Here is an 18,692-nt window from a genome sequence, read left to right as displayed (position 1 = left end):
GTGATATTGAACATCTTTCATGTGCATTATTGAACAAAAATGCATTCAACTCCTGTTCATACTTTGGGTTTTTGTTGTTGTTGTTGTTGTTGTTGTTGTTGTTGTTGTTTTCTTTTTGGATTTAGTTTTTTCAAGACAGGGTTTCTCTGTATAGCCCTGGCTGTCCTGGAACTCACTCTGTAGACCAGGCTGGCTTCAAACTCAGAAATCTGCCTGCCTCTGCCTCCCAGAGTGCTAGGATTGCAGGCATGCACCACCACTGCCCAGCCCTGTGCACACTTTGAATCAGGTACTTTGTTGTGTTGTTTACTTATATATTGTGGATACTAATCCTTTGTCAGGTATTTGATCTACCAATGTTACCTCCCAGTCTGTAGTACCCTTTTTAATCTCTTGGCAGTGTCCTCTGATGGACAAAAGGCCTCTAATACCAATGAAGTTCATTTTATATATTTTTTTTCTTTTGTTGACTAAGATACTGATGTCATATCCAAGAAATTATGAGACCTAAAAGCCAGGGTTACCACACTTCCCCAGGGGTTGTTTTCCTAAATGTTTTATAACTAAATTAGTTCTGATATTTAGGTCTTTAGTATATTTCAGTTTTATCTGATACAATATAAGGCTCCAGTCCATTCTTTTGCAGTCGATGTCAAATCTTTCTAGTGTCATTCATTGATTTAATAATTTTCCCCAAAACATATGATAGTTTACTAAAGTTAATAACCCAAGAATAAACTAAAGAAAAGATAGTCAGAATTGACATTGATTGCTTGAAAAATCAGGTTCTAATAAGTTGGGTTTCAAAGATACCTTCTGGGTTCTCCTTGTCACATTAGGTAAAAAAAAAAAAACAAAAACAAAAAACAAAAACAAAACAGACTTCCAAAACAACCCATAAGAATGCATTAGTGCTACAAATAGAGAAGTGGCTTTGTAACTAAAAACACTGTCTTCTTATTCAGGGGGTAGGGTTGAATTCCTAGCACCCACATGGCAGCTCACAAGTATTTGTAACTCCAGGTGTAGGGTTCCAATGCCCTTTTCTGCATTCTGTGGGCACTAACCATGGTACATGGACTTGCATGCAGGCAAAACAGTCATACACATAAAATAATAAAATATTTTTAAACAAATTGCACTGGTGATGTAGAGGTAAGCATAACTGCCTTCCAAAATGCAGCACATAGTTAATTATAGAAACATTCCCCCTTCTGACCATCAGGAAGAGTATCAGCAGGTTCTACCTATGTATGGGTAAGTTAATAAATAGCAGGTTGAATAATTCTGTAGGCAGAGAGGCTTCCTGCCTGGTAGCTCCCACATTAAGTACAAACAGAGAAATGGGGTTAGTCAATGGTTCAGAGAGTGTATATGGGACAAAACGGGGAGAATGTCAGAAGGAAAAAGGAAAACTATCTAGAGATTTTATTATTTTACTATATTGAAACAAAATACTCTTTTACTATATTGAAAGAAAATGATTCCTATTACTGAACTTTAATATAAGACTAAGAAAATAAATATATCCCCCTCTTATAGTCTCTTAATCTGTAAAATCACAAGGCACAGCTGTTTATTTTCTAAGTCCTGTGGATGATCCTTTCTGTTGGCAAAGAAACGTGGGAAGAAAAGACCCTAGGAAGGAGGAAAAGGGGAGTGGGAGGAGAGGAAGAAGGAGGGAGGGGGAGAGGAAGAAGAGGGTAGACAGAAGAGGGCAATGCAAAGATCCACTCTTCCTCATGTGGGGCCTTTTCTCTCTTGTGCCCACTGAAGTACGAGTCGTCACTCCCCAGTCAGCAAAGACAAGAGCCCTCGCCTCTGAAGGTGTGGGTGTCACTTCATTTCTTCAACTGGGTAAAGGACGCAAAAAAATAGGTCAGATTGCCCTCAGATTGTGTTTCTGAGAAGAATAGATATGGGCTCAAGAGGGAAAGAAACAAAGACCACCAAAGACCCACAGAGATTCAAGTCCCCAAATATCCAAGGAAAGGGTAAGACATGAGTTAGAAACCCAACGGCAAAACCACAGACTATGGGGTTCAAGGGCAAGCTGTGACCTTTGTCATTTTGCTCACCATGTTGGTTGGGATGATGAAAGCCTGTTTAGAGTCTGGGTTGCTTTTCCACACTGCTGCTGCAGCATGGTTATAGTATGTATAGTAAACAGTCGCCTGGATTCACATTGTTGGAACAGCTAACTATTTCTTGCTCTTCTAGAGTATAAACATAACTTTCTCTTCCAATTAAAACATATTAAAAACTCTCATTTGACCAAAGGGTAAGTTCATTTGTCACTGAAAGCCAATAAAATTCTATCTTCCAAATCCTTGATGTTTTAATAGATTTTTTAAGACTATTTTTAATTTTATGTACATGAGTGTTTTGTCTGTATACCACGTGCCCTTGGAGATTGGAGATCAGAAGGCATACCAGATCCCCTGGAACTGGAGATACTTGATGGTTGTGAGTAGCCGTGTGGAGGCTGGCCCCCAGGCCCCCAGGTCCTCTGCAAAAGCAACAATTTCCCTCCACTGCTAAGCCATCTCTTCATCCCCTGAACAGCTTTATTTTTATTATTTTCAATTATAAATGTGTGTGAGTGCATGTGTGGGCATATTCACATGAATGTAAGTGACTGTGAAGGTCAAATGCTCCAGACCCCCCACCCCACTCGGAGGCCTAGTTATAGGTGTTGTAAGTCACCCTACATGCATACTGGAAACTAATCTCAGGTCTTCTGAAAAATCAACAGTCACTTTTACCTGCTCAGCTATGTCTCCAGTTCCCAGATTCTTAATGTTCTAAAATACATTTTGCTTTCCAAAAAAAAAAAAAAAGGGGGGGGGGAAACAACAAAACAAAACAAACAAAAGAATAAAAGAAACAAAAGAAACAGACTCATGTTTTAAAAACAAAAAGTAAAAGAGAACGGGCCTAATTAAGGAAGTGCCCACTCTTCCCATACTTAAATTCCTTAACCACACCTCTTCTGGTCTTCCCACTTCCTGGCTGTTCCATATCTGACCAAGCAGTAGCCTTAAGATATCCTTGAACTCCTGTGAATCTGCTTCCGGCTCAGTCCAAAGGCAGGTGAATCAGAAGGCACAAGCTTATAAAATAAGGGTTTTAGCTGACCTTGCCAGTGGAGTGGGGTGGAGATGGGAGGTGGGGGGTTGGGGGTGAGTCAGGTCTCTAACCAAGCCTGATTTTGATATTTTGATATGAAGGAGCAGCAGTACACCCCTCACAGTGCGTGGTTCTGTTTTAGCTGAGCAAGCTCCCACAATGGGCTTTGTGGGGTAGCATACGCACGGACTATTAACACACAAAGCCATATGCTATCTTAATCAGATTCAAAAAACAAAAAGAACCTACAAGCCCAAACAGGTCTTTTTAAGAAACATATTCATGATCTGGGGGTGGGGGTAGGGCGAAGTGTGAAAATTAATTCTCACCGAAGGAGGTGAGACTCTTGTGACCAGCCTAAGCCAACTTGTGTGACATCATTGGAGAGCGGTAAACACTGAAAAAGCATCATCTGGGGCATAGCAGCAAGGACCCAGAGAAAGGGAGGGAAGTGAGTGTGTCTGAGGAGGCTTCAGGAGAAGGTGACACCCGTCATCGTCATCCTTAGCTCTGCCCTCTCAGATCTTCCATTCGGCCTATTAGTAGTGACCACCTTGCTCCTTTGATGATATAATCGGTGTTTTTGAAACACCTTAAGAGTGTTTTTGAAAACATGATCACTAGTGTTACTTAAAGGTTGTCACTGCTTCTCCTTCCTCTACTTGTAAATTGACTTTTTTTTACATTCAGTTGGTTTCCTTTCACAGCCCAGGATGCCTAGCCCTCACCATTTCCATGTTGGTTACCATAGCGACCTCCAGAGCTGTGGGCTCATTTTCTCCTTTGCCTGAGCAAAAAAAAAAAAAAAAAAAAAAAATCATTTCCTGCAATGCAAATTGGAAAAGGGAGCACGGTTTGAAGAATTATCGACACTTTGCATTCCCTGAGCGACTCCTCCCTGCCAGGAGAAGGAATGCTTATACAGCCCAGGCTGAAATGCAGCCTTATCATTTGAAAATGCAACTTTGTCTTTTGAAGATGATCCCATGGCACTGGTGCACGTTTCTAGTGCCTTCGTGTGTTTCCTGCCTTATCATGTTGCTCAGGATCTGATGTTCACAGGAAATACAGTCCCTGTGTTTCCCATCATTGCAAGCCACAGTGCTTCACTTATCTCCTAAAGTTCCAAAAAAATAAAAATATTGGAAATACAACCCTTTGCCTTTCCTGTCTTAGCCAAAGTGTCTTAAAACTTTAATAGCAACAGAAACGGACCTTGGCCTGCATTTAGAGAGAAACACAGCTTCAAATGCAAGTCAGGTGACTGGAATAACAGTGCTTGTCTCGATGGCTAAATGTTCAACAAGTGATTGCTCAATTTCTGATTACCATATAAGTTTTATTCGGTTTGGGGTAAAAAGGGAATGGTGGGCTAAGAATAATCCATCCTTGTAGCATGTGGTGAAATTCCTTCAAAAGCTTTGGACTGGCCTGGGACATTTAAACAAGTCTTGATATCCAGGTTTCAACCCAAAAAAAGCCAGGCTTAGAGACTGAGATGAAGATTGCATAGTGGTTTTGTTTTAAAAGCTTCCTGTGTGAGCCTGGTATACAGCCTAGCTGTGGACTACTGTTTCCAGCGCTAACCAGTACCTGCACCGTGATCATCTCCATTCCAACAGCTTGCTTCTGATGCATCCATCCCAATGCCTTTGTGTCCAAATGGGTCACGTCTAAATGCCTGCTTTCCATAACTCTGCTTTCCCTGAGTGTTCTCCTGCATCCATGAGTTGTTATTAGGTATCAAAAGCCATGAAGTTTCCAGTTGCTGATGACCCTCCTAGATTAGGACCACACCTTAAGCTCCACCCCTCTTTATAATGACTACAGATGGTAGGGCAATCACCACAGTCCATGCTACCCCTTGACCTGGCTTCTCAGCTGTGCTTTGCTCCCTTGCTTCAGCAATGATGCCATCTCTATTTCTAACTTCTTAGAAATACTTACATTTTAGGAAGAAATAACAGGGAACATATTTTCGCTTTAAGGCTTCGTTTTGTACAGACATGGTAGTGACTAGCTCAGTGTCCAGGACAGAAACTTGGTGACCCTATGCTAAATAAACACCCGAGAACCTAACAGAAGAGCTAGAACCCTTTAGCCCAGAGCTCAGGATTCAGCTGGCTTTCTATGCTGTGGAACTGAAAATGACCTTTGCCCTTAAACTCATTTTGATAGCAAACTCTACACTCCAAATAAATGAAATAACTAGATATTAGCATATATTTAGAGTGGCTGATTGGGAGGATGAGATCTGAGAATGAAATAAAATCCCGTAAACTATATCTAGTTCAGAATATAACTATTTAGTGATGGGAGTGATAGGAAGCACTTGACACTAACAAGCAATACTCTACAATTAGCAAACACATCACTTAGCTTCATGTCCACTGTGTTTTCTGAACAAAATGAAAAGCATTCTGTGTTACGCTTAATGAATATTTCAGCCACTTAAATTCTAGCGTATGGGTTCTAATATATTAGAGTTGTCCATTAAATGCTCAGGACTTTACTCTTTTTGATTTTATAGTATGTGTTTGGGTTTGAAACCTTGAAAAACAAGAGTGTACAAGAGAACAAGAATTACTTGTAACTCCAGTGAAGCCAAGCACTACTAACATTTTAGTCTGGGTCCTTCATGAATTGATGGATGGATGGATATAGATGAATAGATGATAGATTGATAGATGATTGATAGCTATATGATGATGATGATAGATAGATAGATAGATAGATATAGAATGGATAGATAATAGATTGATAGATATGGATAAATGGGTGATTGATAGAAAGATATATGATAGATAGATGATAGATAGGTAGATAGATATAGTCAGATAAATAGATATTTTCATTAATATATATTCACAAATAGAGGATTTAAAATAAAATCAGGTTAGCAACACTAGAAATTTAGTATTCAGATACTTTTTCAACTTGGCATTAATCTTTCAGAATTCAAAGCTTCATCTATCCCTTCTCTTGTGTTATCAACTATAACAAAGAGAAACAAGGCCAGTCATACAATGTTCCTGGACTGAGATAAAATGCAAATAAGGACCTTCCATATCAATGTGTGAAGGCTGGTTAGACCACACTGCTCAGAAAAGGAAGTAGGCTCTTCACAGCTAACTTGCACATTCACTGCCGGAGTGACAGCATCTGCAGGGTCACAGAGTGCAGGGCGTATCGGCTCCTTCCAACGAACATGGTAAGTCACGGATTTTATGACTCTCTCTGGTCTCCAGGCAAACAAGCTATCTTCTGTACTGGGGAAGAGGGGCCTCATGTCCAAGTTCTCACTGCATTTGGAATTGGCACTTGCCTGCTGCTGTCCTTGTGTTGAGGAAGCTGCTGTGTCTTTTCTGCCCTTTGAGATCGAGGCTTTGGAAGTTCCCTTTTCAGATTCTCAGTGTAAGAAAGGAAGAAAGTATCTGTCTCACTGAAAGAAAAGCTGAATTCTGTGTCTTTGACACTGAGCAGGGTTGCATGACAGAGTGGTACCATAGTCACAGCTCCTGGTGAGCACTTGAGAGCGCCAACCAGGGGTCAGCCCACTGATTGGGCAGTTTGTTTGGCACTTTGCTCCTAAGGGTTTGACAACATTGGGAGTTTTGGAAAAGGAATTATTTTGCTTGAAAATGCATTTCATTATTTTAATTGAGCAAAGAAAACAAAACTCAAGTAACCCAAACCTTAGGGACAGGCTGTGTTCCCAAAGTTAATTGAAAGTCATTATTTGGAGCACATTAAAATAGTGAGTGGGTTCCCAGGTGTACCACAAAAACTAGCTTAACCTAATGTCACCGAGCTACACTAACATTCTGCTCCACTATTTTTCCATCATTTATCTAGGAAGAACTAACTCCTCCAAACTGTGTGGGATTTTGCTCCCTGATTCAGGAAGAGAACCGTTTTTTAATCTCATAACCATCCCTGCATACCACCCACTACCCACCAAGGACTGGGACTGGGCCATCTCTTCTCTTGATAGAGAGAAACAGTCACTTCCTATGGTGGTGTCCGCTGAGAAGACAGCGTCTGAGACTACGATGCCCACAGTTGTTGTAATGGGGGACAGCAGAGGTTCCTCCAGAACTGTTTGAGGCGGGGTTAAGAAAGTGTAGCGATCAAAGAGTATAACCTTGCACCAGAAGAAAGAGTGAGCAGGAGGAGCCAGGGTGAGAGAGTTGCAGAGTCATAGGGGAGGGGAGTGCCCAGCAACTGAAGAAATGGAGGCACACAGTTCTCCCAGCAGCAATGTCTGTGGTGTCACCCATCCTGCAGTCTCCTCACACTGAGCCTTTGGGGTCCAGGGTTCTTAGAAAACAGTTTGACAGGGTAAAAATTTTTAAAGGGAAACAACGTGACAATTGGGGAAAAGAAAAGAAACATAACTGACTAGCTCTTTCCTCAGAACTGCTATTTTCTTACTGTAGAAATAACACATCTTAACTCAAGAGCTTCTTGGAAATACAGATCTATAAAAACAAAATGATAAAGAAGTCTGTAGTCCAAAGGGACAGTCTGTAAATTTGTATCTATTCTTCTATAATTTCATCAGTCTAAATACATATTTTATAAATATAATTTTCTGTGCTATTATAATGGATAAATCTATTTCTCAGAGTATTTTAATTTAAAATAACTTAACTAACATCTAAGTTATAATGTTGTTATTAGTGATGGAACATTTCAAACAATTATTTGATATCAATAATTTATCTTAATCATTTTCATATGATTAGGGATTTCTGTTTTGTTTTGGGTTTTTTTTTTATCTTATTTCTATTTCCCTCCGTCTTTCTCTAGGATAAGGCAATTGAACTTTTCGATTGGTTTATTACATTTCCCTCCTTTTCCTTACTGTGTTACAGGAAAGATCATCATAGAATTAATGATTTTCCATTGAAAAAAATTATCAAAAATGACAAAGTGGCAAAAGAATCCAACATGTTTAATTAAGACTCCCAATACCAATTCTCTTCTTGATGACACAGCTAAAGTTTGCCTCTTGAGAGCAGCCTGAGTAACAAGCCCTGCAATGTTTGTATGTGCATGTCTACCTTTGTACACACGCACGCCTGTCTACAGATTAGCAAGATCCTACTTCACCTCTCCCCAGCATTACCTTCCACAGACTATAGCAGGAAGACTCTAACTTGCCCCTTGAAAGATACCATTTACCTCATAGGTTAACTTTACTTTCCACTCTTACCCTTTTTCATAAGCCTCTCCAGCTCCAGGCTTGTTTCCCCATCTAGTGATGCTGGCACTGAAAGCAGTTTTCCTGCTGTTCTCATGAGCACAGGAAAGTGTAATTATAAAGCAGCTATCAAAGCCCAGACACATACCAGACACTGGGGAGAGTTGGATTCCTTCCTTCCAACCCCCAATACATAGTTTCTGAAGAAGATAGAGACACTCCAGAACCCCAAGAGGAGAGATGTTGGCAGTTGACACTGGTGAACCAGAGACACAATTATTAAATTGTATAATAACTCTTAGAGACACTGACTGCCTGCATTAGTTGTTGTCCTTGTCGCTGGGAGAAACGACTTAAGCGGAGTAGGCCTTAGTTTGGACCGTCGTGTAAGGAGGTTTGGTGGTAGGAACAGCTCTTGTCCCTGGCAACAGAGGTGTGAAGCTGTTGCTCGTATCTCAGTAGAGCAGGAAGCAAAAGCACTCTGGCTGGACTTGAGGCTGGTGTACAACCCATAAGACCTACCCACACACACCGGCAACCCACTTCCTCCGGCTGGGCCTTACCTCCTGCAGGTTAACTACTCTCTTTCTGAGACTTAGTTCTTTTAGCTATAAAATGCTCATGGACAGTATTATGGCTTAGACTGAAAAATGCCTCCCATACTCGAACCTTCCAGGCGGGGACTCATGGAGTGGTTCTGGGCAGTTGCGGTACCTTCAGGAGGTGGGGCCTCGTTGGAGGAAGTGGGTTACTGGTATGTAACACAGCTATTAAATATTGGAATTAGGATGTGAACACAAGCCTGTCTGTTCTCAAGCCCAGGACTGTCTTTTGGAGTCGTGGGGAATTCTTCACAAGGGTAATAATCCTTCTTATCCAAACAAAGAATCAGTAGCCATACCTGCTTCTATGTGACTGCTATGAAAACATTCTGTTTTCAGAGTACTAACTCCAGGTTAGTATTTCAGGTGTCTCTGGGATGGGACATTCAGAGGGCGGGTTCCTGACTTTGCCCCCAGAATTCAGAGGCAGAGATGAACTGATTGAGTCCCTCCTGTCCTCATCTGTCTCCTTCCCCAAGCTCTTCTGCTCTCTTACCACATCTGATAACCCAAGTGCTTACTGGGAAATATGTGTTCTATTGTCCTCTCTCAATAACTTAGCGGTAAAGAAACTGAGAGATTTGTGAATGAAGCACAAAAGCACTCTGTGTTGTGAGAGCAAATGTACAAGATTTTCAGATGACTGAGCTCTACAGACTCAGTGCTGAGCTCATGCCCAACGGGAGCTGGGATCCAGGCTGCTTCCTCATTTCTTCATAAGGGATCTCAACCCAAACCCTCTGGAGCAGCTCTGTAAGACTACAGATATAGCCTACATGGTCTCTGATGTTGTCCCTCGTAATAGTCTGGAATTTAAGACTGGAAGGATAAAGGCAGTGGATCTGACATCTCAAACATCTGGCCTTGCACAGAGTAGGTGATTTTACCTTTCTAAACAGAAATAATAAGATAATACCTTTTCACATGAGAAGTACTTTTAGGGATGTCCAATTTATAGAATCCACTGGAAAACAGAGAAGCAGATATTCTAACAATGTACAGTGTTTTTCAACTGTTCATAAGTGTGCAGGAAGATATTTTATAGATAAATTTTGAAGAGTTTGAGAAATGAAATAAAGTTTGTAATTGGAGTCCTTGGCATGCTTTACTCCTTGCATTTGGCCTCTGCCTACACATGAACTTTAACAAATGAAACATGCTTGAGGCATGTTAGCACTCATCCATCCATCAAGGATTTGCTAGGCCGTTTCTCCACATCTGGGCTCTGCTAGCCCAGCAGACAACGTGTGAACAGCGTGGATGGGGTCTTTTTTACCAAAGCCTCTGATTGGTTCTCAGACCAGTGCACCTCAAGAGGAGCTCAGTCAGAAAACAAAATTGGGATCTGAAGAGACTGGGCAGAGGTTTAACTCAGAGCTGGTTCTCCACTCTGCCTACAGCCTGGAACTCTTGCAGCAGCTTCTAAAGCTCCGGGGCCCTCCCCAAACCAATTACATGGAAACTGAGGTGGGGCCTAGTGAAAGAACTTGGCATGGGAAAGTGGGCTAAAAATTTCCAGTTGAAGAAACAATAAATGAAAAAATATATACAAAGGATGATTCAGCTTTGGTCTCAAAGACCATGTTAGTGAAAAGAAAGAAAGAAAGAAAGAAAGAAAGAAAGAAAGAAAGAAAGAAAGAAAGAAAGAAAGAAAGAAAGAAAGAAAGAAAGAAAGAAAGAAAGAAAGAAAGAAAGAACCTGAGAGTCACAAGCTGTGGTTAGGGAATAGGTAAAAGTCGCATGATTCCTGGGCCTTGAAGACTGTCCAGTCTATTTTTACTACTCTAATAAAATGCTTTAACTACATGGTTACAAACAACAGAAATGTGTTGTAATGTGTGTGTCGGGAGATTGTAAAGTCCAAGATCAGGGTCTAAGTATGCCGAGGGTTCTGGTGAGAGCCCCCATCCCGGTGGTCAGACTACAGGCTTCCTACTGTGCACTCCTGTGGTAGAGGAGGCAAACAAGCTCACTTGGTCTCTTTCATGAGCATGAGGGTGGAGCCATCATGAATAAACACCTCCTACAGGCCCCACCCCTTAATACTATGCATAAGAGCGGTAGCTCTCAATCTTTCTAACACTGTGGCCCTTTAATACAGTTCCTCATGCTGTGATGATCCCTAAGCATAAAAACTACTTCATTGCTACTTCATAAGTACAATTTTGCTACTGTCGTGAATCATAACATACATAGTGGATACACCGTGTATCTGATAATGCGAATATCTGATAATGTGATTCCCAGAGGGTTCGAGACCCACAGGTTGAGAGCCACTGCTTTAGGGGCTAGGCTATCTGCAAATGAATCTTTAAGGGCATAGAAATTGATTTTACTGTTGTGCACCACAAGAGTCACTGGAGACTTCCGAGTAAAGGACTGGAGGCTGGGTGCTGGTTCACTTTTTGAGGAGAGCTCCGTCTAAATTGATTGGCTTCCTCCATGGATATCCTTGATCTTGCCTTAATGCTTAAATAGCACCGCACTTCCCCCATTCCTCAAAATATCACACACACACACACACACACACACACACACAATTTTGGATATGACCAAAGAATACAGGTTCTGAGGTTTAGGAAAGGCTCCTAAAATAGCCCAGCGAGTATTGAGGGACTATAATGGAGACCCAGTTGGACGATGGTGTTCCAAGGAGATGAGAGACAGGAAAGATTGATTCCCATGAGGACTGTACTCCAAGCTCCCTGCATTTCACAGGAATCCAAGGATGCGAAAAGTTAAAGATTTCCTGTGCAGCACCATGCAAGTTTTAAGCCAAGGATGAGCATTGATGAGTGATGTCTTTCATTCATATTTTGCCAGAGCGTGTGGGGAGACAAGGTCCCCCCCCTGGGAGCACAGGCTGGGAGCACAGACTGAGATGCACTGAATTTCTTCCGAAGTGAATGGGTGTGGTCCTCTAGTTCTTGGTTTGGTAACTGCAATATCACTTCCCTAGTGGTTGGATGTGCATCCTATGTGACCTTTGTTTCCTCCGTGTCCTCCTGTTAAATAGAACACTATAAATATAGCAGTCCGTGTCTGTAATCCAAGTAACAAGAATGTAGAAGCAGGGTGAACATGAGTTTGAGGCTTCCTGGCACCCCATCGTGAGACTCTATCTCAGAAATAGATAAATATAAATTCATTGTGCACTTAACTTAATAATATAACAAATGCTTCCTTTCTCATCTGCCCTACTTAATATATATTAGCACTTCAACTCCTGCTTACTAAATGGAAATAATAAAATTCTGCTTTTTGCCCCTTTTAGGTTCGGTGTCTCTCCTTCCCTCTGCAGAGAAATGTCTGTTTTGAAAGTAGCATTTGGCCTTCATAGCCATGTTTTTATACTTTCATTTCATCTATGGGTACTTTAAAAATAGCATACAATGTCTATTTAATGTAATACTGTTTAGGTTTTCAGTAGCTTCTAGGGTTTTCTCTCTTTTACTGTGTTATGTTGATAATACATAGTCATCACTTCGAGGCAGTGGGCCCGCCCACTGAACGGCCATAGAGTCCAAGTATGATCAAGTCATCGATTCCAGTGCTTCATCTCTTGCCACGATTTTCAATTTCCAAATTTTCAAAGCCAGTGTACAGTGTGCACTCTTTTACTCCGCCTTTATACCCTATCTTTGGGCCTGGTCTGGTGAACTTTCTTACCTAGTTGAGGCTCTACTCTCCTGTCAGCTACATGCTTTGCAGCGTTCATTCTCTCAATAACTGACCTCCTGCTCACTCTCGTTTTGATATCTCTTTTCATACGAATATTTTAAAATTTTTTAAATTATGCTTCTTTAGCTATGTGTGTTTGAAGGGGAGGGGCATGCGCATTACCGCAGCAGGCATGTGCAGCTCAAAGGGCAAACTTAGGGAAACTGGTTCTCTCCTTTCACCTTGTGAGTCCCGGAGGTCAAACTCAGGCCTTCAGGCTTGTCACCAAGCACACTTGTTCCTTGATCCATCTCACTAGCCAGGTGTTTACGTTTTTAATGCCGTCAGATTTTACAGAAATTCGTTATCATTTCTGGTTTTGATGTGATTTTTAAAGAAGGCGGGAGCTGATGCAGAGGCCATGGAGGGTGCTGATTACTGGCTTGATTCCATGATTTCACTCAGTCTGCTTTCTTATAGAACCCAGGACCTCCAGCCCAGGGATGGTACCGCCCACCATGAGCTGGGCCCTCTCTCATCAATCGCAGGCCTTTGAAGCATCAGCTCAATTCGAATAAGTATAGTTGTTCACCTTATCTATGTCCAGGAAAAGTTTTATTGCTCTATTGATTCTTTGAAGCAACAATACACTTTCCATTTCCATATTTTAAAAAATGGTCATTTTTCTTAACTGTACATTCTTACTAATATCTGCATACTTTTATTCAAACATTCTTTGGGTATTATTATATTTCTCAACAGAACCTACATTCATAAAGTCATTTCTAAGCTGCTATTTTTCATTTAATCTAGCTAGGGTAAGCTTACATTTTGCTTCCATTTACTGACACATCTGATGTATTTATTTGAGACAGGGTCTCACTATATATCTATGGCTGACCTGGAATTTGCTCTGAAGAATAGATAGGCTGGCCTAGAACTCACAGAGGTCCACCTGACTCTGCCTTCAGGATATGGGGATTGAAGAAATGGGCCACCACACCCAGATTTAACCTGTATTTTAGTTGTTGGTTTTCTTGGCTTCTGTTTCCTGAGAATGGCTTGATTCCTGCCTCTCAAAAATGTTGTATAGGCAGATCTTTGAGGGAGCTCTTTTGATAAATTTTTGTTGTTATTGTCTGTATTCTTCTGTATGTTCAGTGAGACTTCACAGCACCCTCAATGGCTGTGTGCTTAACTTACTTCTTTAAGACCCCCCAAATAGAGTCAGATCCACAGTGACAGAAAGAAAATGCTGCTCAGAGTGACTTTGGAAAATTAGCACATTACACTGCTAAATTTATGGTTCTCAGTACTAAGACTCATGTAAAGGAAGGTCTGGATTAGTGGTCCTCAGCCTAACTGCATACTTGAACTATCTGGTAAATTTTAAAACAAAGGCTGCCCCAGCCCCAGCCCCAGCCCCAGCCCCAGCCCCAGCTCCAGCTCCAGCCCCAGCAATTCACATGTTTTCCTCATGAGATCCAAAACATATACTTTTAATTCCCCAAACCACAGAAACACTCAAAGTTTACTTTAGTTCTTCATTTTCTGCTTAGTTCCATTTGGTCCCCACTCATGCCAGTGTCCAGGATTCTAAGCAAAAACTCTTTTTTTTTTCTGATTTTTCGAGACAGGGTTTCTCTGTGTAGCTCTGGCTGTGCTAGAACTCACTCTGTAAACCAGGCTGTCCTCGAACTCGGAAATCCACCTGCCTCTGCCTCCCAAGTGCTGGGATTAAAGGCAGGCATGTGCCACCACTGCCTGGCAAGCAAAAACTCTTTTTTTTAATTCAATATCATCTTCATTTACATTGCCATGGTAAAACCTTTCCCAACTTCCCCCTTCCCCAAAGACCCCCAACCCAACCCCTCCTCCCTCCCCCTGCCTCCACATATATGCCCCCCAACCCGACACACTCCCACCTCCCCCCCCCCTCGGTTTCCCTTTGTTAGGGCCTCTGTTGAGCCTTTACCTGACCAAGGACCATTCCTCCCACTGATGCCCAACAAGGCCTTCCTCTGCCACATTTTTGGCTGGAACCATGTGTGCCCCTTGGTTGATGGTTCAGTCCCTGGGAGTCTTGGGGCATCTTGGTGGCTGAAATCATTGTTCTTCCCATGTGGCTGTAAGCCCCTTCAGTTCTTCTGGACCACCCTCCAGCTCCTCCATTGGGCACCTCATGCCCAGTCCAATAGTTGGTTGCTAGCATCTGCCTCTGTATTTGTAAGTCTCTGGCAGGGCCCCTCTGGAGACAACCATTGCATGTTCCTTTTGGTATACACTTCTTGTCGTCCTTAATAGTGTTGGGTTTGTTGACTTGTTTATAGGATGAATCCCCAGGTAGGGCAGTCTCTGTGTGGCCTTTACTTCAGTCCCTGCTCCACACATTGTCTCCCTTATTGCTCCTGTGAGGATTTTGTTCCCTTTCTTAGAGGAACCAAAGTACCCTTACTTAAGTTCTCCTTCTTCTTGAGCTTCCTGTGCTGGGTGAATTGTAACTTGTTTATTTTGAGCTTTTGAGCTAACTTCTGCATATTAGTGAGTGCATACCATGTGTTATCTTTTGTGATTGGGTTGCCTATCATTATAAAAACTGTTTGATATTGGTATGCAGATAGGCAGGAAGATCAATGGAATAGAACTGAAGACCCAGAAAAGAACCCACACACATACAGTCACTTGATATTTGACAAAGGAGCTAAAAACATCCAGTAGAAAAAAGACAGCATTTTTAACAAATGGTGCTGGATCAACTGGAGATCTGCATGCAGAAAAATGCAAATCAACCCATTCTTATCTCCTTGTACAAAGATCAAGTCCAAGTGGATCAAGGATCTACACATAAAACCAGACACACTGAAGCTTATAGAGGAGAAAGTGGGGATGAATCTTGAACACATGGGCACAGGGAAAAAGTTCTTAAACAGAACACCAATGGCTTATGCTCTAAGAACAAGACTCGACAAATGGGACCTCATAAAACTGCAAAGCTTCTGTAAGGCAAAGGACACTGTCAATAGGACAAAATGGCAGCCAACAAATTGGGAAAAGATCTTTATTAACCCTACATCCGATAGAGGGCTAATATCCAATGTATACAATGAACTCAAGAAGTTAGTCTCCAGAGAGTCAAGTAACCCTATTAAAGAATGGGGTACAGAGCTAAACAGGGAATTCTCAACTGAGGAAACTCAATGGCCCTAAAGCACCTAAAGAAAAGTTCAGCATCCTTAGTTAGTAGAGAAATGCAAATCAAAACAACATTGAGATTCCTCCACCTTACACCAGTCAGAATGGCTAAGATGAAAAACTCAGGGGACAGCAGATGCTGGAGAGGATGTTGGGGAAAAAGGAATACTTCTCCATTGTTGGTGGGATTGCAGGCTGGTAAAAACCACTCTGGAAATCAGTTTGGCGATTCCTCAGAAAATTAGACATAGTACTACCTGCTGACCCAGCTATACCACTCTTGGGCATATACCCAGAAGATGCTCCTACATGTAATAAGGACACATGCTCCACTATGTTCATTGCTGCCTTATTTATAATAGCCAGAAGCTGGAAAGAACCCAGATGTCCCTCAACAGAGGAATGGATACAGAAACTGTGGTATATATACACAATGGAGTACTATACAGCTATTAAAAGCAATGAATTTATGAAATTCTTAGGCAAAAACTCTTAACTGTTAGTGAAAAACAGTTTTTAAATGATACGTCCTAGGACTGGCTTTATGTATATAAATCTCAATTCTCTGTTCACTATTAGTTCTGTGACTTTGAACAATGCAAGATTTCTGAGATTCAGCTTCCCTATATGTAAAATGGACAAATCATCATAAATCATTATACTACTGAATAGGGATATTATAAGGAATATAACTGTGCCTGACACAAGCAAATGTTCTGTTAAACTGTATAAAAGTATTTATTTGCAGGTAAAAAATTACAAAGAACGTACAAAATAGGCCTAAGTCAAAGTGTTTGAGGCAGGGGGATTTTAAAGAGGTCAAAGAACCTTGTCTCTTCATATATAGGAGACACACACATGCACACACACACAGACAGAGAGAGAGAGAGAGAGAGAGAGAGAGCTTTTGCTTATTAAAATGTTCTTTTAACTCATTGAAAAATAAACTTTTGCTCACAAAGACTCTCGGGATTTTGTCACGTCTTAATCTCAGGTCTGTAATTCTAAAATCCGAGTTGAGGCTCTCTATTCTATTCTAGGTGTTCAGCTACAAACACTGATAAGCCAGCAATAAATTTAGTCTTTGTGTAAATCCTGTCCAAGTGCAAAAGCAACCGAGCTGAAATAAACATGGACTCAATTTGATTTATGACAGACGTTTAGATGAAAGATTCCAGTGAAATCGTCTAAGAACAACTTAGACATTTGGAGGGTTACTGTGCATGAATACATTTTGATTGCCAGTGCCTGAAAGTAGCTCATTGAACTTGTTGCAATGCTATTCACTACAAAAAAAGGGAGGTGGGGAGGGGAGGGATTATCACCAGAGGACATTCATCCGAAAGACACTAATTTTATCACATGTACCCATAACCGCATGAGACAGCATTTCAGAGCAGAGTAGAGTTTTCTGTGGCAGAACACAGCTACCCCAACACAGCCGGCCCAAAGGAGGCAGATTGTTCAGATTAGTCACCTAGGAGGTGGGGAGGGTGACTCAGGGAGTTTCCAAAGCGTGTTTAGTCCCAGAAATGACCATGAGAGAGGAACTGCTGTAATTTCTAACTTCTAAGCAGAGTTCACCTGAAGCTACTGAGCGTGCACACTGCAGGTGGCTTCATCCTCAGAAGGAAGCATCAACTCACCTGGACAAGTGCTGTTAAACTGATAAGCAGAGCAAGGCAGGAGGGCGGGACTTACATCACTGTCTGCCTGTTCTTCCTTTCCACATGGTAAGTCCCTCTATTTAATGTGCAATTCACTCTCTCTGCAAACAGGCAGTAGGCACACAGCTAGGAACAGGGGCTAGACCCATCCTTTGACCAGCAAGGAACGGGTTTCTCTTTTCCTTGGGTTTATCACATGCAAGTTGTCAAACTAGATCTGGGAGGGTGGTGCCTTCTTGGGCAAAGACACTTGCAAAAACTGGAAACCAACACATCTTTGTGTTTGTGGTTACTTACTGTTTTCATTGTTAAGATCTGTATTTAACCATAGGGCAATGAATAGTGTATTCATAAGGGTCTGTAGTGATCATTTCTGCTTGGCAATATGCAGTTTACTATTCTAAAAAGACACTTAAGAGCACTTAACCCACAGCAGAGAAACAGGAGAGATGCTGGGTAAGAGCGGGGACTCCTGGGAACTAGAAGCCAATGGAGAAGTCTTGCCTCCACCACCAGTCCTTGGCTTTCCCGTGTCAAGGAACTCTGTTCCTCTTTTTGCCTCGCTAACAACCAGACTGAGTCAGTCTCCATCATCACACCTGAGTACGGATTGGATTGTATACAGTCCATTCTTCCAGTTCCAGGACTGATTCCCGAAAATGGACCCGGCAACCCCCAAGCAGCTTCTGTTTCTGGATTTATTCTTTAGTGAACACAGTGCACAGTTCTGGAAATACAGAAAGAATCAGGGCAAGGTTTGGTGAACTTTGTCCCTTGAATAGGCTGCTGGTTTTGGAGTATGTTTGATATAGAAGTAGTGTCTAGAGTTGGAAATTAAATTAAATATATAGCAGCCTCCTGGCAGGCTCTGGGCTACTCTTGAGGGTATGTGTGTGGAATTTGGGAACAGTTTAAAGTTGATGTCAAAAAGGATATTGATGTGTGCAGTTTACCTTGAGATGTATCCACCTGCTCTGAGAAGAGCTGAGAGAGCTAATGGGTGGGAGGGCTGAGACAAGAGCAGGCCAGAGAGCTGGGCAGTCTCGGTGGCACATGTCCAAGCATTCATCCTCAATTTCAATAAAAAACACGTGCATATGCTTGAAATGTGGTATAATAAAATGTGGGGAGAAAGCTAAAATGTCACATAGACTTGACAAAAGGAGATATGCATTTTCACTTTATGTTCTACACTCTTTTATTTTATCAACTCAGTATTGATATTTTTAAGCCATC

General features: G+C 41.6%; 1 protein-coding gene across 2 annotated transcripts in view; it reads left to right on the top strand.

Moving 5' to 3' along the window:
* The first annotated feature begins 6,226 nt into the window (after positions 1 to 6,226).
* Fyb1 (FYN binding protein 1) overlaps positions 6,227 to 18,692 on the top strand; it is a 147,235-nt gene continuing 134,769 nt past the window's right edge. For both annotated transcript variants that reach the window (XM_052159860.1, XM_052159858.1), the window contains exon 1: positions 6,227 to 6,340. In XM_052159860.1, coding sequence (XP_052015820.1) covers positions 6,338 to 6,340 — 3 coding nt within the window. In that variant the 5' untranslated portion in view covers positions 6,227 to 6,337. The remainder of the gene's footprint in view (positions 6,341 to 18,692) is intronic.

This window comes from Apodemus sylvaticus, chromosome 16 (assembly GCF_947179515.1).
Source record: "Apodemus sylvaticus chromosome 16, mApoSyl1.1, whole genome shotgun sequence".
NCBI classification, from domain to species: Eukaryota; Metazoa; Chordata; class Mammalia; order Rodentia; family Muridae; genus Apodemus; species Apodemus sylvaticus.
Note: the sequence above shows the minus strand (reverse complement) of the source record. Positions and strands in the feature narration are given on the sequence as shown.